The sequence below is a fragment of the Varanus komodoensis genome, unplaced genomic scaffold (genome assembly GCF_004798865.1).
Source record: "Varanus komodoensis strain SLA01 unplaced genomic scaffold, ASM479886v1 scaffold14_1, whole genome shotgun sequence".
NCBI classification, from domain to species: Eukaryota; Metazoa; Chordata; class Lepidosauria; order Squamata; family Varanidae; genus Varanus; species Varanus komodoensis.
In genome coordinates, this window is record NW_025335438.1 from 15,243,245 (window position 1) to 15,267,493 (window position 24,249).

General features: G+C 41.4%; 1 protein-coding gene and 1 long non-coding RNA gene across 3 annotated transcripts in view; one reads left to right on the forward strand and one right to left on the reverse strand.

The window, feature by feature from the left end:
* Positions 1-5,276, reverse strand: part of RAB2A (RAB2A, member RAS oncogene family) — a 42,623-nt gene extending 37,347 nt beyond the window's left edge. The window contains exon 1 of the mRNA XM_044423737.1: positions 4,902-5,276. Within this exon, the coding sequence (XP_044279672.1) occupies positions 4,902-4,947 (46 nt within the window). The 5' untranslated portion in view covers positions 4,948-5,276. The remainder of the gene's footprint in view (positions 1-4,901) is intronic.
* A 53-nt stretch (positions 5,277-5,329) lies between these two features.
* On the forward strand, positions 5,330-19,923 carry LOC123020274. 2 transcript variants are annotated; one of them, XR_006414039.1, is made up of 4 exons: positions 5,330-5,709; positions 11,763-11,815; positions 16,390-16,495; positions 18,739-19,923. It is a non-coding gene; the product is annotated as an uncharacterized LOC123020274 (long non-coding RNA). The 2 variants fall into 2 exon arrangements; XR_006414038.1 differs by lacking the exons at positions 5,330-5,709; positions 11,763-11,815 and having other exon boundaries at positions 15,623-16,495.
* The last annotated feature ends 4,326 nt before the right edge of the window (positions 19,924-24,249 follow it).

Here is a 24,249-nt window from a genome sequence, read left to right on the forward strand (position 1 = left end):
AGGTTGTGGGCTCTCCCACTCTAGAGGCATTCAAGATGTAACTGGACAGTCATCTGAGAGTATAATGATTTAAAGCATTATGAGTGTGTCCCTTTAAATGTTAAAAGGGGGTAGAGCAAGTGGGGTATAAAAGAGGGAGATGAGTAAGTGAGGTGATTGGTTGGTACATGAGCAGAGAAATATACTATCCGTCTGTCAGCATTTAACAGTTGTGTTCACTCAGCCATCTGCAGAATCTTAAGAGGCAGCCTTCTCATTAGAATGCCACATAGTGCTGTGAAAGGCATTTAAGATTCAAAAGGAAAGGAAAGGAAATACTTAGAAGACATATTAGCAACTTAGGGAGGGTCACAACCTAATATTGTCAACTTTTATAAGGGTGTGAGAGACAGAAGCTGACAGAAACCTGAGTGCAGAAGGGAAAGAGTAAACTGAGATAAATAGAATAAAGATTGATCAAAGTACATTCAAAAGAGAAAAGAAGAACTGAGAGTAAGGGGTGTTTGTGGGCAAAAAGAGTGCAATACCTCAGTCAGAAGTTAATATGCACTGTTTTGTTTACTAAAAAAATCAGTTATAGAACTTCTTGTACAAATAAAGTTTTACTTTGTTTACTGTTAACTCAGAGTCATAGGCTGTTTGAATACCTGTGTCTCATCCTCAGGACCACATAAGGAGTATTATTGCTAGGGCACAGTATCATAGGAAAAGTTAAACAAATAAGATCGGAATTAAAATTGGTGGCAGCATTACAGAGAAAGAGAGGGAGAAAGCAAGAAAATTAAAGACACACTATTTCCAAACAAATTATAGGAAAGTAAACAGAGGGATGGTTTAACTCAGTGTCCTGTACTGAGCAAAGGGTTGAACCCAATGGTCTTCTAGCCCCTTCCAATTCTACTATTTTATGATTAAGAGATTTCTCTCCTGTCCCAAAGCACACCAACTTGTTCTATGGCAGAACCTCTGCATGTCTGCCACGTAACCTTTGCAGTACAGATGTATACAGAATAAACTCTGTAGAGAACCTATTTATTTACTTACTAGATTTAGATCCCACTTTTTTCTTTTTTAAAGAACTCAAAACAGCTTATATCATTATCCTCCTCCTGTTTGCAATCTTATCCCCACAACAACCATGAGAGGTAGGTTCGGTTGAGAGACTGTGACTGGCTGAAAGTCATCTAGTTTGGCTCTATGGCTGAACGAGTATTGGAATCCAAAGCACCCGAGTCTCAGATCCAAGCACTTAACCACCATACCACACTGGGTCTCTCTCACATGCTTGGCTCATAAGACACAGCTCAGAAATTTTAGACCTCACTACACCACCATTCATCCAAAACACCACCCAATATTCTAGCGTATCTGCTCATTATAGGGAAATTATAGAATTATAGCACAGTGGAGTTGGAAGGTGCCAGTAAGGTCATCAGGTCCAACACCCTGCTCAATGAAGGATTACAAGTTAAAGCATCTCTAACAGATGACTGTCTAGCTGCATCTTGAATGCCTCCAGTGTGGGAGAGACCACAACCTCCCTAGATAATTGGTTCCATTTTTGTATAGTTCTAAAAGCCAGGAAGCTCTTCTTGACATTCAGCCAGAAACTGGCTTCCTGTAACTTGAGCACATTATTCTGTGTCCTTCTGTATGATAATCGTTTAAGTACTTAAAGAGTACTACCATATCTTCCCTTAGTCTTCTCTTCTCAAGGCCCAATTCTTCCAGTGCCTTCTCATGAGTTTTGTTTCCACTCCCCTGATCATCTTTGTCGCCTCCCTCCGAACCTTTTTCAGTTTGTCTGCATCTTTCTTAAAATTGGCCTTTGGTTGCCCAGAAGTGGATGCAGGACTCAAGATGAGGCCTAACATTAATGAAGCCAAAGTAGCATTTGCCTTTTTTGCAGATGCATCACAATGTTGACTCATATTCAATGAATAGTTTTAAGATCTTCTTGCTTGTAGTATTGTTGAGCCAACTACTCCCCATATTGTAATTATGTTTTCAGTTTCTTTGTCCTAGGTGCAGAATTTGGCATTTGTCCCCATTAAATTTCTTTTTTGATTTTATCCCAGTGCTCCAACCTATCAAAATGATACCCATTTTGAAATCTTTTTGTCTTCTGAGGTATTAGGTATTGCACCCAATTTTGTGCCACCTGAAAGTCTAATAAGCATTCTCTGAACCCCCTCATCTAATCTAAATCTACAAAAATGATGAAGAGCATGAGCATGGGGGCCAGGACTAAACTCTAATGTACCCCATTCATTACCTCTCTCCAGTTTGACACAGTGCCACAGATAAGCACTCTTTGAGTCCAATATTATGGCTAACCATGGATCCACCTAATAGTTTTTCCATCTAGCCCACTTTGAGCTAAATTTGCTAATCAAGATATCATGAGACACTTTGTCAAAGTAACCAGAGATATGAGGTAGAAAATATTCCAGTACTTTTATTTTTCCCACATACATGTTTACATTTCAAAGATTCACTAATAATAAAGGGGCTAAATTTATTTATCTTCATTTTTATATACTGCCCCATTCCCAAAGGCTCTGTGTGGTTTACATTACATTAAATGCAAAAATGTATTAGACAAGCTTGGTAGTTGTTTGTTTTTCTTACATTTAAACAATTGAAACAGCATAGCAGAGACAATTTTGTTGCGTATAGTCGTGGTCATATTTCTCCTCACCACAGGCAACCAATGGCCAATTTATAGATATGATTCAACAGAACTTTCTTCCCAGTAAGTTTTAACAAATTTAGAGTGCAATCATTTGCATATTAAGACAGTCCTACAACTGTCAGCATTCTGGCTGGGGAAAGCTGGGGGTTATAGGGCAATTTTCCTGTCTAAACATACAGAGTTGTGCCCTTAACTAATTAATCCAGCCTGACTAATGTGCTTGTAGTTTCTTTTGAAATCAGAGTGCATAGGTCCTAAAGATCATGTTTCTACTGTGCATTTATTGGATGAAAAGGCTACCAGCAACAAGAAATAATGATCCCATGCAGCCTGATTCTAAAGCAAAGCAAGGCCCAACACAGCTTATTCTCATAGGATGCAGTATATTGTGGTATTAAGTATTTCTAGATAGTACAACAGAGCAATAATAAATTCTTTAAAAATCAATAATCAGTGAAGAGATATACCATTAAACTGCAAATATGCTCATACCACTGCCTTTAACCCCCCATTCATATTTTAAAATAGCTACCTTAAGATTGACCTACATCTAATTATGAATTAAGGCATGAGAAATTTAGATTTTAATAGAATGAAGTCTTAATACAGCACTGAAAAGAAAAAACTAAGTGATATCTGTATTTTCATCTTTTTCTAAACAGGATGTTGGAAACAGTATATGTTTAAGCGAAACACTAACTTCAGAACAAATAAGGGTGCAATCCTATGCAAGTTTAGACTGAAAAAGTCCCCAGATTGGAATTATAGGTCTTTTTTCTGTCTAAACATGTGTAGTATTGTGCCCTAAGAAAGGAGCTCATGAGAAGAATCCAGAATCTCCAAACATGCACCTGTCATAAATGTCTTAGGACCATTCCTCACAATACTACAAGTATTTTCAGCTGTAGCTATCAATTGCAAAAATCTTCAACCAATCTTACTAGCTCAGTGTACATTAATGTGTTCAATGGGGCACATACATGTACCTCTTATGACACAAACTGTTTTACACATACTTATACAGCAGTGTTATAGATGTATTCTTTCTTGCATTGCAATGGATTTGACAGGAATACGTCCCTTTTATATTACTTAATTCAACTGCTTTCATAACTATGGCTACAGTGGAAACCCCTCCATGCAACCTACAACTGACAATTTCCACACAATAACCTATGGCTATGGAAGGATATCATGTGACTTATCATTACAGAAGAAATGGTATCAAGTTTAGGAATACCTCACTTGAGGTGGGAAAAGCCAAAAGGAGGCAGTTGAAAAGAGTTGGATTTTACACATTATAAAATATAATTATATAAATATATATAAAAAGTATTTTCAAGTAGTCACAATATGTATCATACTTTACCTAGTTGCAATCCTCAAGTTGTAAGTCAAGTCAGTGCTAATTATGCCCGTACTGGAAAGAGAGGCTTGCCTAGAGACACTTAAAAGGCTTGCAGCAGAAGGGAGATATAAACTTCGTGATCCATGGATCAATTCTCTTAATCACTACAGCACACTAAATCAACTTTACAAAACCGCTTGGGGAAGGGGACCTGGCACTAAACAGCTGCCCACTGAGCTGTAGAACCACTTCCGTTGGGAAACGTTCAATCAGATGATGAGAATGCTTACATATTACAACGCTGATTAATTAGCACGATCCTTAAACAAGCCATTGGGATCGTGCTCTCCACCCCTGGTGGAGGCCTAGATGAGAAGTTTGCCGGACGGCCCCAGGGCGTTTTCAAACGCTCCGAACCCATAGGGGCGTCATCACCACTCCCACTTTTACTTCTACGAAGTGTTTAGCGTGGCTAAGAGATTCACAGCAAATGAGGCCAATGACAACCCCACCCAGTTATAAGACTTCGCTTCCGCCCAAATCGGTGCAGGCTTCGTCTCCTCCTCGTTTCCTCCCACCGCCGTAGGCATTCTGGTGGACAGGAACGGCGACTTTATACAAGCAAGAGCTCCAGAATTGCTGACGCCTAAGCATAGGCCTCACAAGCTCTTCGGAGCCAGGCCGCGGGCGGGGCCCTGTGCCGAGCACCTCCCCCTCCTGAGCACAGTCACTACCACGTCGGCGCAGCCAACACTGCGGAAATGGGGCAGCCGAGGCGGGGCGTTGCGCAGGCGGCTTCAAAGCGCAGGCCGTGCTCCCCGTTTCCACAGCATTAGTCTCCCCGGGGGGTCTCCTTACCTGTGTCCCCGATTATGATATATTTGAAGAGATACGCGTAGGCCATGTCCTTCCAATCTCTGCGGCCGCCGCCTCCTCCTTTTAGGCTACTCGCTCCTCACTGACACGGCGTTGTGCCCACCCCCCCGGCCCTCGGTGTCAGGGCTCGAGACTACGGAAGGTTCGAAACCGTTGGCGACCAACCACTCCTTCCAACTGCCTCCTTCCTCTTGACAGTTCTCGCCGACACCCTCCCACGCCGGCCTTTCGCGTCCGCGCAAGCGCCTTCCCTTTCGGTTCCCCTCTATTTCGCGGGGAGGGAGTCTTTAAAGGGGCTCAAGGCGTCCTGAGGCCCGCGACAGAGGCGGCTCGAGGGAGCAGAAACAATAACAGGCGCAAGGCTACCAAACGCTTCAGCAACGTCACGCAGCGTTCCTCGCCGACCCGGAAGTGCTCAACCCGGTGCTGCCTTGCTTTGGCATGTGGGGCGAGGGGAGGATCTCTGGGAGTGACGCTCAAGGACGGGTGCGCTAGCCGCTTGACTGCTCGCAATCTTAGGAAGGAGGCCGAAGTCTGGGCCGGCCGGTTTACTTCGAAAGAGAAGGGCTTGTACTTTCTTATCAGGGAGGGGTTGGCTTGTTTTACGGGCATGCCAGAGGCTCTTAACATAGCAGTCATGGCCTCGCACATCAGCCCTTTAAGTAAGTTGGACGAAGAGAACCCTCAAGCGCTCCAGTACAGCCTGTGTTCCCTTTGGCCATGTATGCTTCTTGTTCTGCCCGCACCAGTAGAGTAGGTCCATCCTGAACCCAGCTGTCTTTAAAAAACAGTGAGTGATTCAAGAAACCTTTGGTAATCAAGCATCGCATCAGAGGTTGTGGATAAGTAGTTGCTTTATATTCTGAAGCCGTTTTTCACAAATGAGTATTATCTGAGTTTGTATTTCATTCTGTCACAATGTAGCTAAATGCACATTCTTCCAAGTGGACATGCTGTATATATCCATTAAGGTAAACAAGTAAATAAAACTTAAAGGAAGTGGACGAACATAAAAATAGAATATGAGATTATGGAGCTGGACATACCTATTTAAAAAATAGAGAGTCAAAAATAGCCATTTGAACATGGGTGTAGGGAAACAGCAAATGCAGGAATTATTAGCAAATCAAGGAAGTGGTTTTGATGGCCTTCACCTCAAGATTCTTTCACACAGGATAGTCTTACAAGATGTAATGGAGAGGTTAGTATACCTCATCCAGGAGTAGACATGCCTTCTACAGTCAAATGATTAATAAGTGTAAGTAAAAACAGGAAAGGCTGCAACAACCAGCATTCCCAGCTATCATCTGAAGGGCACAAGTTAGGGAAGGCTGCATTGAAAAGATAATGACTGTAATGTTTCCCATGTTGCAGGATCATATCTAGATCCAAATAACAGGTGATTTTTGAATGCTAGGAGTGGGTTTCGTTAGGGGATTTTTCTTTTTTTTTTTTTTGTCCCCTGTATCATGAAATTATTTTCAACATCTTCAGCTGCATTTTCTTCTGTCTCATGAAAACTGGTTAGCTAACCTCTTGGTCAGTTATGATTCCCACATTCCAGCTCTTCCTTCTCTCCCAGTCCCTCTGCATCAACTGTCAAACTGTTTCCCTTACCTGGGTACCTCCCTTCCCTCATCCCCTGCTTTATCATACTGTGAGAAGTAGAAGATTACTGTGACTAACAAACTAGAACAGGTAAAGCTATGGATCACTTAGTGATTAATAAAGGTATTGTGATTAACGGACTAGAACTGGGTAAAGCTATACAGATCACTTTGTGATTAATAAGAGTATTGTGACCAACACAAACTAATAGACTACAAAATGTAATTGGCAGACATGGCATTAAACTTTTGTACTTGGAATCCAAGGTACGGCTGCGTAATAAGCTAATGCATATTAGTGGTGCCTCCTGCTATGACTCAGAGGGTTATTAACATGAACATGGGACATATGAGCAGGTGGGGGCAACATACCAAGGAGTAGTATGATGAAGGCGGACGGGAAGAATGTGAACTCCCAGTATCCCACCAATGGGAGAAAGGAGGCAGGGACTTTGCGTGTGAAGTAGGCAGTAAGAGGCTGTGTAAACTGCTCCCCAGTGCACTACCTTTGGGGTGAGTGCCCGGTCTGGCCAGAACGTATTAAACTGTTGCTGCTTGGTACTTAGCCTCCCGTATCGTCATTGCTTGGATTTCATTCCTAACAGTTGGGGGCTCGTCCGGGATAATGGCTCATCCTGGGTGAGTATTTCTCCAGCCTGCACCAGGGAGACGCGTCCTGCCGATTTCGGCGGCTTAGGTCAGGTGGAGGGACCTCCTAGGCGCGGCTCTATTTAAAATTTTGGACGAAATATGGGGGCAAAGAGAAGCAGCCGGGGAGGGGCTCTGTTGGTGGGACCAATGGATAGGCTCCAACGCTGCGGTCGCCAGGCAACTCTGTGCACGGACCAAGGTAAGAAGTGAGTGGGACTCCTAGTACTGCCTTGGTGGTGAACATGGGGGAGGAAACCTCTGGGGAAGGAGGGAGAACCCCCTGTGTGAGGTTTGAGAGAAAGTGATTGAGATGTACAAAGGAGTACGAAGTGAGTGCGGAGTCCAGATCCACGGTTCCTATCCTCCTTGAGGAGGACGGCCGGAGAAGGACAAAGTAGATGCATTGGTTGACTGACTGGAAGCCTCAGGAAAATTGAGAGAAACTAGCGAGTGTTAAGTCCACTAGGGACGAGAATAGGTTCTGCTCATGACCTACTAGGGACTAAGATCTGGAAGACAGGCATGGGATCTCCAGGATCCAAAGCCAAGTCTGAGGAGGGCAAGAACGGGGGCAAATTATCCCAAATTCCTCCCAACAGTCCCTTGGGACGGATGTTGAAACATTGGGAAGAACTTCCCTACACCCTTAGGGAAAAGATGATTAATTACTGTTGTTTTGTGTGGACAAAAGAAAGTATTCGACCCCCAGCAATATTCTGGCTCCGATTTGGGGCAGATGAGGGATGTTATGTTAGGCCCTAAACATTTATGTAAATAATAAGGACCCTTTCTCTCAAGAAGAATCTGACTATGCTGATTTTTGGTTACAAGCAGCCTCTGTAGGAATCTAGGTGGGGCACTTTAAACGGGAGTGCCCTGAGTGAGCTGAGAGGAAAGGAGAGGTTGATTTCTCTCATGAATATGGACAAAATTAGGAAGGTCAGGGGTCTCCTCATAGGAGGACCCACTGGGAACCTTTGATAAATTTGAAAGTGGGACCATTTGGGAAAGGCATGGCATTTATGGTAGGCTCTGGAGCTACCTACTCCACAATGAATATGATTCCAGATGGAATTAAATTGGGAAAAGGGGAATTGATAGCTCAAGGAGTGGGAGGTAATCTGGTAAAAGCAAAAATATTTGAACCTGCTCAGGTAAAATATGAACATGGTACAACCATTGTGTGGTGTGATTTTGTACTGGGGGAGGAAATTTGCAGGGAGAGCTCTCCTAGCTGGACTGAGATTTTTGGTAGAAGGTATTGGAGGGGAGGTAGAGACGAAGCCGAGGAGGACCGATACTGATTTATCTTTAAAACCACAGGCAGCTGGTGCTTGTGAGGCCTGGAAGGAAAACTGGAACACTTTGTGGAAAAAAAAGGGGGGGCATGATGCCTCTCCCTGCAAGAATTTATTGCATTGGACTCGAGAGTGAGCAGGCCATAACTTAAAAGCAAGAAAGCGCAGATGCCACTGTGACAGGTTGTGCCTGGGTTTGTGTTAATGTTTTTGTGTGCATTTAACAACCATTTGCCACCTCTGAGTTACGTAATTAGAAGAATCAGAATCCTAGTTTTTCCAGAGGATTCTAAAAAGGTGATAAGTTTGTTTCACAGCACTAATTGGACTAATGCCTGAAGGGCAGGCTGCATTTCAATAAAACAAAATTCCAGGAACTAGGTTTCAGGTTAAGTGTTAGAAGATAATCTCTGAGGGTCAGGAACCCCTAGAGAATGGGATGGATTTCATGGGAGGTGGTTGAGGCCCATCAGTGAAGCAGTTTGGACAACCACATGTTGTGGATTATAGGAACAGAGCTGGCTGAAACCGGGGGGGGGGGGGTCAGACAAGATGACCAGGGGAGTGCCCCTTTCTGACTCACTTTGTTTCTATGTTTTTACTCAACTTGGAATTATGTGCAAATGATGCTGCACATCTTCTCTTGAAGGGCTCAGGTGCCCTGTGGAAAAGAGTGCTAAAGGAAAGTTTATGAGGCTATGGTGAATAGGAGCATTTTTTTATTTACTACTGCAGTATTTACTGAGGAAGGGGAATCAAAGAGAGGGCTTGTATTAAAGGGATGGAGGAAACAGCCTGTGCAGCCACAGCCCTATTGGCTTAGAAAACCAGGAAGTTAGCTATTGGGGAAGCTTTGGTGGTAACAATGTCACCCCCAGTGCAAGCTCTGTTAACCTGTACTCAGAAAAACAATTCTTCCCATCTCACCTCACTGCCTTGCCATAAGCACATCAAAAGATGTCTCGGTGTCTAGTGGTGAAGACCAGATGACCCCACTCCATTAGTGGGGAATCTGTGTTTTATAGGCTTGCTAAAGTGCCTCTCTAATCCTGTACTTAACTTGGCCAGTCTGTTCAAGGTAACTTTAGTTTGGAAGGCCTGTCAAAGGCATCTAATTAGAGTGAAATGTAACTTTTCCTTAATGTGCTGTGACATGTATCCAATCACTTTCCTATTCTATATAACCCTAATGAAATTAGCATTGGGAGTTCCTTCTTAGGCACCCATGGATACAAAGTAATAAAAGGGAACCAGGTGAGAGATAGTGGGAGACTGTCCTCCTCCTGGTAAGTCCAAATTTGTGAATTACGGGCTCTGAAGTGAGCCCTGAAATTGCAGGAAGGAACTGGGAACGGAGAAGAATCTAGACTCTGGAAGATGGGTAATGTCTGATGGCTGAGAATGGCTATCTAAGGGACTAGCTAGGCAAATAATCCAGAGACTCCATGAAAGGAGCCTTTGGGGAGCTAAGGCTCTTGTAGATCAATTTCTAAAAACGGATGTGGCATTGGGATGTATTTGGGCTAGCAAATGCCTTTGGGAAAATTTGGCAGGAAAGGAGTTTGATCATGAGTAGAGGAAAAGTTTTGGTGCATGAGAAGTTGGTGCAAGTACTGTAAAAATTGGCAATTATTCATGTAAAGGGAGATCATTCTGGGATTAGTGATCAATCCTGAACTTGATCCCCTTGGTTGAAGTTCCTTTTTATAAGCCTTAAGTATGATGAGGCTGAAGTAGCAAGGATGAAGGAACTGGGATAAGTCAGACCCTAAAGCAGCGATTAAAGACAGGAATATCATCCTATGAAATGCTGTTTGAATTGCCTCACTTGGGGCAGGTGGGGGAGTTACCAAGTTTCAAGTCAAAAGATAAATTTCTGCAGAACTATATACTGGGGAAATCTTCTTTATCTGCCCTCAGGGAGAAGGGACTACTGCCACAAACAGCTCCCCTGGACTTCACAGTACATCTGTTCAAAACTGGAGACTAGGTTCTGGTAAAATCTTGGAAGGACTCCAAGCTGCAACTCGAATGGGAATGCCCACTGCTGGTGTTACTGATGAGTGAAACTGCTGTCTGGACAAAAGAAAAGGGGTGGACCCATAACACAAGGGTGAAAGAACCAGTGCCACCACCAAAAGAGCAGGCAGTGGACCCTGGTGATGGGCCTTTGAAGCTTAAGCTCTGAAAGACTGAGCATGGGAGGGTTGGTTAGGCGACACTGCCTGGCTCTCAGATGTGCTGGTTTTGCAAGTGCTCTTACTGATGCGAGAGCTGTTCTTGTGCCCACTGCCCTGACTGTGCTCCTCTACACAATTTCTGTACGAAAAAGTGTGATCCTCATGACGGGGAGAGTTGTTTGGTGGAGACTTATTGAAATGGAGAGGCGTACTGTTGATGGCAGTTGCGGGGCTACTGCTGCTGCCATGTTTCATGCCCCTGATAACACAATTCAACAAGCTGTGGAATCTATCAGGTGACCCCAGTACCACAAACAAACCAGTGTGGGGAAAGGATAATGACCTTTTCAGTGGTGCTGAAAAATGAGGAGTTCAAAGCTGAGAAGGCTATGCTACAGGGACTTTTAGGGAAACCTGATGAAGAATTAGTCACAGTAAGATAGAACCAAAAGAAAAAGGGTGGATTGTGAGAAGTAGATTACTGTGACTAACAAACTAGAACAGGTAAAGCTATGGATCACTTAGTGATTAATAAAGGTATTGTGATTAACGGACTAGAATGGGTAAAGCTATACAGATCACTTCGTGATTAATAAGAGTATTGTGACCAACACAAACTCATAGACTACAAAATGTAATTGGCAGACATGGCATTAAACTTTTGTACTTGGAATCCAAGGTACGGCTGCGTAATAAGCTAATGCATATTAGTGGTGCCTCCTGCTATGACTCAGAGGGTTATTAACATGAACATGGGACGTATGAGCAGGTGGGGGCAACATACCAAGGAGTAGTATGATGAAGGCGGACGGGAAGAATGTGAACTGCCAGTATCCCACCAATGGGAGAAAGGGGGCAGGGACTTTGCGTGTGAAGTAGGCAGTAAGAGGCTGTGTAAACTGCTCCCCAGTGCACTACCTTTGGGGTGAGTGCCCGGTCTGGCCAGAACGTATTAAACTGGTGCTGCTTGGTACTTTGCCTCCGGTATTGTCATTGCTTGGATTTCATTCCTTACAATACTTTCAGATACTTCTACATTAGTAGGTTTCAGGCATAAATAGGAGGATGTTATATTTCTACTTTAATCCATTAATTTTTTTGTTGTAGTTGGCATTACAGATGAAGAAAAGATGTGTCTCATATTGAAAACAGGATTCAAGGTGAGCCCAAGGTATAAATAGCTTACCCATAACAGATGTCAGTTTTTCAGATCTAATTTCAACCTGCAATAAGGAAGTCACTTTTTAAACTGTACAGGTCTACTTCTATATTAATACCTCTGGAGCCAAAGATGTGACAAGGAAATTATCTACAAAATAAGGCTCTGTAGAGGGCTACCTCTTTCCACCTTTTTATATTGTGCTCCTCTTAATAACTCAAAGTGGGGAAAGGAAAGAAACCAATGTAACACATTTTAGGTCAGGCCCAACCTATTTATGAGTAGAATGCATAAGTTAAAAATCATGGCCTGCATGATACTGGTGGTATGCCCATGATATCTTAACATCTGTGCATTTCACTGCATACTAAAGCATTTAAAGTGCTTGACAGCAACTGCTAAAAGTGATTAGAGTCTGCCTTAAAACTTTGAGAGCCAATGTAGTGTAGGGGTTAAGAGTATGGGTCCAGGATGCAGGCAATCTGGGTTCTAGTCCCTACTTAGCCATGGAGCCAACTAGTGATGCTGGGCCAGTCACAGACACTCAGCATAACCTACCTCACAGGGTTGTTGTGGGGATAAGACAGAGGGCAGGAGAAGAATTATGTAAGTAGAATTATGTATGTTGAATATAATTCTAATAAAGTATTATCAAAGCCAATAGTACTAGTTATAGACCAATAGTACTAGTTATTGGTCTTTCTATGTAAGCTACAAAGGAAATTTCAATCAACTTTCCACACACTATCTGAAGTATTGCACTTCTGTGTTTACATTCTGCTATGTTCCACCCATACTGTTGAGGGTGACATAGCTGCTCTAGGTGGGAAAGGGAATGGTCCCATTTTGCTGAGCAGCCATCTGAAACTCAACACACATTCACTATAACTTTAGTGAAGGGTGCCTTGCTTTGGCTTTGCTTGTCTATTTTATTGACCTTTTCATTGGTATGAAACTGCTATTTCTGCCTTATCTTTAATGGAAAAAATGCTATGGCATCTAATTGAAAAGTTGATTTAAAAATCCTTTTTACTAGCAACCATCAAACAGATGGTAAAATGGTGGTGACTGAAAAAAGGGTTAAAAAACTAGAATCAATTTATTGTAGTGCTATAGCATTAAGAATAATCACCAAAGTAATTTAGTTAAATAAAAGATAAACTAAAAATACATGTCATAACAGTAGTGAATGTGTGGTAAACTGTGTTAAATTCATCTGTCTGATATATTATTGCAGAGCATCCAGTTTGGACCAGAATACAATGACTTGGCTCACACAACACAACAATCCCCATGGGTAACTAGCTGTGGTGGGGTCTCATGTTATGTGAACCCAGACTAGGTGCTGCAGATGGGCTTGCTGTTTTCCAGCAAGCTACCCTGTGAACCAATGAGCTGTTACAGGTTCATGAGGAGTTCTTTCGTTAAACCAGGTGATCAATCTAACCATGGATTGCAGGAAGCAGTGAGGAAGGTGCTAAGATGCCTGGGATGAAAATGGGCAGGCAGTGAGAAAACAGCAGCAAAGAATGGAAAATGGTTCATGGTTACAGCAGGGAAAGGAGATAGGGAGGCTCTGGCTGCCAAGTCTAGCTGCCAAGAGTGGGGAACCAAAGGGGAAACAATCCATAGATAAATTGATCAACTCTCAGGAGCACTGTGGCTTCTCCAAAGTGAGTTAGTAGGAAGTGCAACCCACAGAATGTCTTTTGGAAGGAAATAATATGGAGTTCATACAGATTTGTTTCTTTCTTGTCCAGCAGATAGGGATCAAAGAAGTTTGATTATGTTTTACAGTGAGTAAATATTTGGCCTAATGTACCTCTAAGGAAATGACAGATTTTTTTCACTTGGAAATTGTTTCTAGTTTTTTTGATTCAAATATATTTTCTTTAATGTGAAGAAACCATATATTATGAGAATGAGAAAAACTTTTGCTTTCAGAGGGTAACTACACAAATAGAAATAAAATATTTCCAGTGCTTTTAAAAAACAAAATAGTTTTGTATTTAGTCTTATGTCAGCATCACTTTAAAATTACTCATTTCAAATATCAGAGGTGAGAATATGACTATTGCTATTGTTGGTGCATTTGAGTTCTGAAGGTGGAAGGGCAGAGAGGCAGGAAAATATATACAAAATATATTTATGGAGAGTAAGTAATGATTGTTGTAAAAGAAGATTTCTGGGGAACTAGGAGCAATAATGTAAAGCATGATTAAACAGTAAGAATCAATAGCATAGTTGATAAACATAAAAGGCAACACTAAATGCAGTTAACAAAAATGGGAATGCATTCAAGTTTTAGTCTGTAATCCTAAACATAACTATGAGTAAACTTCATTGAATTCAGCAGGAGGTATTGCTGAGTAAGCATGTATTGGATTCCTGCTATGAAAATTAAAAGGCCTTTACTTGTTGCCTCAAAGATACTGCGGTAGACACAGCACCACTAAAAAGGTCATGTCTTCCATTGGTACCTACTTTGTTCCAGGTCAGGGGGAATAAAAAAATTCTTTTTCTTTGATTTTTAAACATTTTGATTGGATTTTTATTTTAGATTGTTTTTATTTCTTGAAAACATCATAAATACTAAATTTCTAACTTAAAAATAATATAGGTATAACTAAATCTCATCAAATATTAAATCTACCAGTCAAAATTTTCACTTTAATCTTATGAAAATGACTATGAGAACTCTTAAGTGCTCTTGCTTCTTGAAAGTTCCACGATTTCACTTTCACTGACTAAAGTCACATGTGCAAAGGCACAATCCACAAAGGATTGTTTTTCTGTGATTATATTTGGTCAAGCAAGGCAGAAGATTTAGCTAAGATACAGGGTAGATAAAAATAAATGCTTAAAATAACTTTGAAAAAAGGCAGTAAAATTGATTTTTTTTTTCATCCCAGTAACCGGGAAGCAACCTTGCACTGACTTATTAGTCATTAACATTTCATTATTGCATGCTGCATTATTTTTTGTGAGGGTAAGGGTTGACCAAGAGAAAGTGAACCAGAAAGGAACAACTTGGAAACTGTCCACTGTTTTCATACTCATCCTGTAATCCTGTACCCATTTATATGTAAGTAATCCCTTACATGCTGACAATGTTAATTTCTAGGAAAGAATTATATAATTTAAAAGGATGTCTGCATCAGTATTTAAAATGTGTTCCAGTATAAGTTTCAGGCATAAAAATAACCTCATTCAAAAAAAAGCCAGTTATTGAACATTGCCAAAACATGTATTAAAATAAAAATGATAGTCGTATAACACCTCCATCAATTAGCTAACCTAGTCAAATCCTTATCAAAGAGATGATGTGCTGTTCATAGCCACAAAATAGGAGCTTTTGCTGAATGAGATATAACCTGAAATTCATAACCTTTCAGATGCAGATGCTGAAGTAGTAAACCCTTGATTAAGCAAAATGGGATGGTCCAGTTTCCTGTTTCATTTGTTCTTAAGACCTGATGTATCTATCATATTTGTTCCCTAGTAATGTCAACATAAAAGGGACTGTGGGTGGCGCAGTGGTTTAAACTGCTGAGCTGCTGGGCTTGTTGATTGAAAGGTTGACAGTTTGAATCTGCAGGATGGGGTGAGCTTCCATGCTTTGTCCCAGCTCCTGCCAACCTTGCAGTTCGAAAGCATATAAATGCAAGTAGATAAAAAGGTACCCCTTCAGTGGGAAGGTAACAGCATTCCGTGCACCTCGGTGTTTAGTCATGCTGGCCACATGACTATGGAAACTGTCTGCGAACAAACGCTGGCTCCCTTGGCTAGGAAATGGAGATGAGCACTGCCCCAAGAGTCAGACATGACTGGACTTTAATGTCATGGGGAAACCTTTACCTTTAATGTCAATATGAATCAATATACCCGATCAACTTCTATAAGTGCATTCAGTAGCAAAGGAAATTGGGTATTGTGTTTTAATCTGTTTGTAAACCTCTATTAAAGGGGCAATCCTCAGGAACAACACCTGAAAGGCCAGAGAATATATCTGATCCCAAGATTCCAGATACAGTGCTCTGACTTCAAAGCTCTACTTCTTCACAACTGGTATAGAAAGAACCACACTGGCTGCTCTTTGAAATTGGGAAAGCAACTTCAGGGGGCGTGCAGGGGGAGAAAATGGAGAAGCCAGGATATAAACTATCCTGATGCTTTTCTATCCTCCTTTCACTCCATCTTGAAACATTCCAGCTGGGTGGGAAAAATGTAGGATGGGACCTCAGAAAGTGGAGATTACCCTCACTGCTCCTCCCTTTCTGAACTGGATAACTATAAGTTTCCAGGTTTGCCATGGGATTGTATTATAAGTACTTAATATGCTTACAAGTTATATATACTTAATATAACTTGTAAGCATATTAAGTACTTACAATACAAGAAGCATATATAAAAATATATAAGGGGAAATTGAAGGAGAGAGAGATGGAGAGAGAAAGAAAAATTGGAATGAAATAAAACATGTCCAAACATCCAGAATCTGATCTACTTAAACTGTGTAAGTATTAGGTAACAGCCAAGGGCTGACTAACTTAAGACTAAATTCAATTTGTTAAGTATCAACAGCACAAGTAAAGAAACTGTATGGATGCCAGTGAGAAATGACTCTACTGCTTCAGGAGATCAACATTTCAATCAGGAGAAATTTAGTTGATCTTGATAGGTAAGAAAAAAAATGCTGCATAATGGATATGATAGTTTATTAAGTTGAAAATTTGTTTGCACTGTCTTCTCTAGTCTGAAACCTACCTGTTGCCATCCAGATGAAGCATGATCTTATTGCTGGCAGAGGCCCACCAAAGCATCCCTCTCTGCCTAGCTGTATGGAGCAACCCTTTTACCCAAAGTGGATAAAAACTGAACAACAGGCTCCTCTATGGATCCTTGTGTGAAACCAGGGACATGATAGGCTCAATCAGTATCACACTGACAGTGTGGTGCTAGTGCAATAATCCAAGCCATATTTATAAACACTACCAAAAGGGGCTTTGCAGTCTGTGAAAACCATTCCCTAAGTCCAAGGACACACAAATTAGTTTTCCTAGAAAAGTTTCCAGAGGAGAAACATGAAAAGATGTTACATTGTGAGAATCTGCCATTGCATTTCATGATCTCTAACCTGATCTTCCAACATACTAACTCTGGATTCCAGCAGTTTAAGGTGAACATCAATAGAATTGACATGAAGAGTTTTAATAGAATCCTGAATCAGCTGCAACTGATCAAGCTGCTTAGCCTACTGAAACAAGTGTAATTACATGTTTTTCATCAGGGGAACATCATCCCCTTCAGGCTCCACTTTAGGGGCTTTTTAGCTGGAACAATCTGTGAAGGAGTTGGTGAAATTGCTATGCCTATCTTCATTTTCAGTGTAGCCATGATCAAAATTTCATCCAAAGCACAGCAAGCAGATAAATTTAAAAAAAAAACCTAGAGAAGGCTAAAGCAAAATATCTGGGTAACACAAAGAAATAGATTTTAAAAGCCAAAAATCAAGAGAACATCTTAACTGGAAGTCCTCCTCTTCTGGTGTTTGACAAAGCAAGACCAACATTCCTATTACTGCCCCCTACTGGTGACAAAAAAACCCTTAATTTACAAAACCCCAACTAAATTACAAGCCTTTGAAAAGTTCCAAAAACCAGACTAGAAAGCAAAAGAGCACCATTGCACAAGAGCTTTCAAATCACTAGAAGAATTCCCCTGGAATTCCCCTGGTAGCAAGGAAATACAAAGGAGGAATCTGCTCTTCTACATACTGCAGATAATACCAAATTAAATTATCAGTTGTCTTTGTACCCCACCCATCTCACATAGGGCTGAATCAACCTGGCCAGTCCCAAAAAGGTTGCAGCAAGCAGTACAATGGCCTGACAACACCATTAATAAACAAACCTGTTGCACTCCACTTGGCTGATTAAAAATTGAAAAATCACTGAAGAGAGGACAAAAAGGAGAAGAAAAAAACTGCTGACCAGTGCCACCCAATTATCACTGAGACTGCCACTCCTTGCTCATTCTCCTCTAGTTGAAAAAGAAACTTCCCTGAGAGACCAAAATAAATAAATAAATGCATTCCAGCAACAGAATGTTGTAAAGCATTCTTCACAGATAAATCAGCAGACTCATTACCCACTAAACCAACATGAGCAAGTACCCAACAAAAACACAACCAAATTCTCATAATATGTTCAGAGTTCATAGACCAGAATTCATTGACTAGCACATTCTTACAAGTTACTCTACCAACTTGAAGAACCTGCAAAAGAATCCAACAGAATCAAAACATTGTCTTATGTCCCTAACCCACCTGAGCACTATTAAAATGCCCATGAGCTCTGCTGTCATAATCAATGCCCCATTAGGAAAGCTGGATTTGTCTAATAGTGAATTGGATTCCAAAACTAGGGATAAAATAGGCAGGAGTCACACTACTGTTAAAGACATTTTTAGAATCATCAGTATACCCCAATGAGACAAGGTATATTCTGATGCCAAATTTCACATACCTAATACCAGGGGTCCTCAAACTTTTTCAACGGGGGCCAGTTGACAGGTGCCAGTGGTGGGCGCGGGCCGCCAAGGTGGTGCCGGGGGGGGGGCACAGGCCAGTGGGGGGGGGCATGCACAAAAGCACATGCATGCACACGCAAGGGGAGGCGGGGACAGGGGGGCACACATGGGGTGAGGTGCTGGCTTGCTCATGAGGAGATCGTTTTCTCCAAGCAAGTCCAAAATGACCTCCCCGCGAGCAAGCCACGCACACACATGGCAAGTACAAAACCTGTGGGGCGGGGGGGCGGGTGGGTTAAATGGGCATGGTGGGCTGGATTTGGTCCGCAGGCCTTAGTTTGAGGGCCCATGCCTAAGACCAATGTGACCCTAACTTATTCATATCCATTGCAGGATGAAGGCAGAGCCGACTGTAACAATCATAAACAGTCTTTCTAGGAATACTATTACCAGCTGCATTGTACTTCAACAAACTCAGACTGCATAAGGAATTTGATGCTTTATCTTCTCAGGTGCTCTAGATTCCCAACTGGAAGTCTTCAGTGTTAAACTTGATTTGAATTGCTGCATTAAATCAAATTGATTTAAATTGCTGAATTAAATTGCCTTAATTTAAACCAACCCACCTTGCTCTAAAAGGTGAGAGAATGTGGAGGAAGTTTTCTTAGGGAGACCTTTGTATACAAGCAGTTTGACACATGCTTGGAATGAGTAAGTTGAAAGGCCACAGAGATGTGGTACTACAGTACTTCTCACTGTTTCCTTGACCCTTTCCTCTCTGTTCCCTCCCCCCTTTTTTTTCTTAAAGAAAGTGCAATAAGATTTGAATTTCTCCAGGTTTTTAGTGACTGTTTCTTCCCAGCATGATCAGGAGTAATCTGTTTTCTGTAGTAGTGCAGTGACATTAGAATGTCCTTCTTTAGCATGTCATAAACTGGCTTTATTTAGTCTTTTATTATGTAGGGCTAGTCTTATTGGGCCAATTATAATGTGCAACATCTTTTACTTTTGTTGAAACTAGGTTCTTGTTTTATTTTTAGTCTTTAGTATTTGTTCCTTGTTGTAGCTTTTAGAAATTAGATCTTGCACATGTAGTTTATTGATTATCTTGTGTTTTTTATGATTAGGCCATATGCTACTTAGGGTACTGTTAGTAAAAACAAGATATACGTACATATTGTTACTGTGTGCTTCACTGGTGGGAGCTGTAGTGCTCGTAAGTCCTACTATTTCAATGCCATGTGGAAAAGTGGTAGGTTAAAATCACTTCACATTTTGAGAAGTTGTCCGTTACTATGCCAAAGAGAAGGTGTGATGGTCTATGATGGTCGTACAGACATCTTCTAGAAAAATGGCTTCCAGCATGAAATGGAGATTATGGAATCCCCATGTGAGGATCTTGCTACTGCAGAAGCACACAGATGAACATAATGATGGACTCATTTGAGCAACTGTAGTTGAAATATACAGAGCATTCTCCTAAAAGAGAGAGAGTCTGGTACATTGTTAAATGCCATCTGCAGTTTTCTTTTTGGTATAATATGGACAAGTTTGCTGCATTAAATAGGACACACTGAATTGTGCCTTTGTGTATACTCCGTTAAAAATACTTAAGACTGCCTGACTTATAGAAGAGAAAGTAACAGCTACAGTGGCATCTGCAAGTGCAAGTAGTATCACTGAAAGGAGCACACTGTATTTGTGTATCATTTATGAGGCAAATGCGACTAAGGACAGAATGGGTCTTTTGACAAATACTGTATGACAATTGCAGATCTGTTTGAAAGACAGGATCCTTTATTATTCATCTAAGTAATCAGGGTGTTTAGTCATCTGCAGAGGGAACTTCTACAGCAACTCTACACACACAATCACATCATAACAAATAAGCACATTTATTACCCTTCGGTATAATAGCCATTGCATATGTTGAATGGGATACTGCAGTGATCCGGTTACTTTAAGCCAAAAAGAAATACAGGGCTTTCATTTATAAGAATTAAATGTAACAACTTCATTTTGGAATTGCAAACTCTCTAGCACAAGGAAGATAGTGGTTAAATTGTATCACAGACAAAATAAGAAAATAGAAGTTCTGTGTACCACACCTCTGCTTAATCTCTAAAGTGGGAGATGCAAAGGCCTCTGTTTGCCTGAAAATCATTCTGTTAAACTTGGTATCCTTTCTCTTAAATGCTGGATGTGTGTAGGCTGGGCTTGTCTGTAGCGGGAGAAATCCAGTCTTCATACAAAGAAGCCCTCTTTATTCTTTGCTGTGCTAGCTGGTGCCTGCCCAATTTTGATGAACACATATTTCCACTTTTGCCAGTTTTGAAAGGGGAATGACACTGCTGCCAGTTTACTTGTGCTTGGGTAGAGGAAAGATAATACATCCTATGGACTGACGTCTGATTCGGGCTGAAACCAGGGAACAAAAATGAAAACTACTTGTTGGGTCACACAACTTTACACCTGATGGATTATGGACTTCCTGCTACCTCAGGTCCAAAGTATTTATTCTTTTAAAGTGTGCTTTGAGGGGTGCCTACCCTGGCCACTGTTTGGGAAAAGAAACAGCCCTGATCCAGAATGTGAACAGAATCAAAGCACTGGGTGGGTTCATACAACACCTCAAGCTACACTGCAGGACAAACTATACAGATAATCAGGCACACTGTGGCTCTGAAGCAATACCTTCCCTGTTTAGTCCTTCCACAACATCCAGTTTTCTCCCTTTCCTGCTGCTGCTTGAACATGGGTTTGTTTGTTTGTGGCGGGGGGATGGATGGACAGGGCAACCTACTCATGGTTAGGCTGAAAGGATGGGGAGTGCCCAATGTCATGCCCAGATGAAAGGGCTGGCTATTGCAGCAGATAGCACCAGGAGTCTTTTTCTGGTGGTCTGCTGGCCCATAATAGATGATGGGACATGGTCAGGTGTTGCCAGTCCTGGCAGAGAGAGGACAACCTCTTTCTGCTGGGATTGGCAGCCTGACTGGCAGAGAGGGGTTGATCATGAATGGTCACCCCACTAGGTGAGGAGGGGACACCATGCAAAGCTCAGCTTACTCCATACCATCAAGGTTGCAATCTCTTTTGGCTAGAGGTTATAGTAGCACCAGATGGGGAGCTGAGCCATGTTCTGCTCAGCCTACTTCAGAGAAGGCTAAGCAGAGGAATGCGCACCCAGTAAGTACCAGTTCTTTTGGCTGGTATCCACAGCAGCATGAGGTACTTCATGGCAGTTGTCCTTGGTTTTTACCCAGATCCACCTGACTAGAGAGTCAACCTTTTTTTGCCATTTTGCTAAGCAGTGATGTAGTGGTTTGTTGTCAGGATCAGATCCTGATTCACCCTGGAAGTGCCTACAGAACCAGGAACACACCTGTAAGTATTTAATTTAATACAAACATTTATATCCCATCCTTCTGACAAGCACTCAGGATGGCTTACACAATGTAAAATTGCAATATTAAAACCACAGTTATTAAAACAATATAAAGCAGCACAATATAAAAAATAAACATCATAAACTAAGAGAAAAGAAAAGGGAGGAAAAGAGTGGAAAATGCAACTGTGAGGAAGGGGGAAAAATCTTAAAACATCTAAAATCCTTGATTATTAAAATGATGGTTAAATAAAAAGGCCTTTACCTGATGCAGGAATGAGTATAACGGCACCAGGCAGACCTCTCTGGGGAGTGCATTCCATACACGGCACCACTGTGAAGAAGACACCCTCCATACTTTCTTCGGGGGGGGGGGGGTTCCTGGAGCAAGGCCTCCCCTGCCGATCTTAAGGGGCATGAGGGCATATAGGGAAAGAATGGATCCTTCAGGTATTCTGGACCTAAGCCATTTAGGGCTTTATAAGTTAATACCAGCTCCTTAAATTGGGCCTGGACTTCAATTGGGAGCCAGTGTATCTGCTAAAGAACCGATGTTATATGAGAATAATGGCCAGCCCCCATCAGCAACCTGGCAGCTCTATTTTGTTCCAATTGAAGTATCTGGACTGTTTTCAAGGGCAGCCCCATGAAGAGTGCATTACAGTAATTTAACCTTGTAGGGAAGATGTGTGTGGCAATTATGCACTGCAGCTGGAAGAGCTGCATAGAAAGCGTTACTGAAATGCTACTCTTTATTAGAGCAACAGGAACTGGAGTGGGTCTGGGTCCTATCATTCCTTGATTTCTATCCTTGCTTTGAACCAAATTCCTTCTCCAAGTCCTTGTGACTGCCCACCCAGCTTCAGCAGGTTTCTGCTTTCATCCCTGCCTCCAGCCTGACCTAGTCTTGCTAGGTACCTGTACCCTGGTCTTCCTAACCTCTCCTTGCTTCTGTATGTATCTGTTTCCTTGGCATGTGATGTTTGTCTTGTTCTTCGACCATCTGTACCCTATTGCCTGGCCAGCTTCTGACCTTGGACTGTTTGAAGATGTGTCTCTTGGTTGTGGTCCTCTAAACCTGGTATGAGCTTCCACCCTGAACCTGCACCTGGTCCTGGTGTCCAGACTGTAGCTGCTGGCTGCCCATGTCCCAGGCCTTCCTTAGTCAATTCTGAGTCATGTTGTCTAGGTACTGATGACTTGGCAAACTACTATGGGGCATAAACCCCCCACAAAAGGCCCTAACTTGTCAGGGCGGTTTATTAGTTTACCTTAAACCATCATGACAAAACTAACCTGTGTTCAGACAGCATGCAAAAACACTTTGGTTTTGAAGCCAAGATAGTTTAGTGTGTTGTACAAACTCAGTTGCCATGCCAATATTCTGCTGAAAATCACACTATCCCTGGCAGCAATTTGCTACCAAAGGTGCTGTTTGCAGTAAGCAGAACACTTTGAGGAAATAGCAGTCTAGAGGTGGTGATTTTCAGCAGAAAAAAGAGCACAAATGTCCACTCCTGTTAGGAGTGCATTTTGAAACAGGTCCCACAGCTGTTTTTTCTTAGTTTTTGACCTTTTCAAAAAACAAAACAAAATGAAAAAAAAAAACCCCCCAAAAAACCAACCCTAATGAATAGTGTTTTATGTAGTTGATTCCTTAGCATAGCAGCAATATACAAACATAAGCAATTGACAGCTCCCCAGTGTTACAATTCTATAAAATTACCTCATTGGTTTATTTATTCATTGCGTCATTTATAGATTGCTTTTCAGGTTTACCTCTTCCAAGCCTGCTCATATAGTTTCATTACGTTCGTCATAGACCTTTGAAACCTCAAACTACATTTTAAAGAATTCTTACTACAGAGCACAAGCTGTCCTGCAAACATAATTCAAAATACACTCATATGATTGTATTGTTAGAATGTTTGAGTAAAGATAAGGGTTTTCTTTTCTTTTTTTAAACATATGTATTGTGTGTGAAAATGGGCAACATAATAAAAATGATGTCATTATACATTATTGATCATATTTAGAAAATCTGAATTTTGAAGTACAATTCAATCCCAAGGGTAGTTTATTTCCACTGCAACTTTAATTATATAATTAAGCATTGCTTCCTCTCTTCCTGTAGCTGCAAAAGAGCAATCTGCAGAAAATTGCTTTCAGCTGTATAATATGAAAATATATGTAGTAGCAATGTTAGCTCTTACTACAGCTGTTCAAAAGTGCTCTTTCATAACAATAACATAATGACAGCATACAGTTTGATACAAGAAACAAATGTTAGTTCAGGCCCAGGTGATTTCAAGGGGAAAAATCCACTCCAATTGAAAGCATTTTAATGTGATGATTTTTTTATTGGCTTTTTGTTAACTCAGCATGGCTCCTGTGTGCAAAGTTGTTTATTGTTTTTATATGGATCTTGGATATGTGGAAAGTTGCATAATAGATCACCATAGCATGTTAAAGTTGTGCAAGAACAATCGAGAGAGAAGGAAAATGCCTGCAAATTC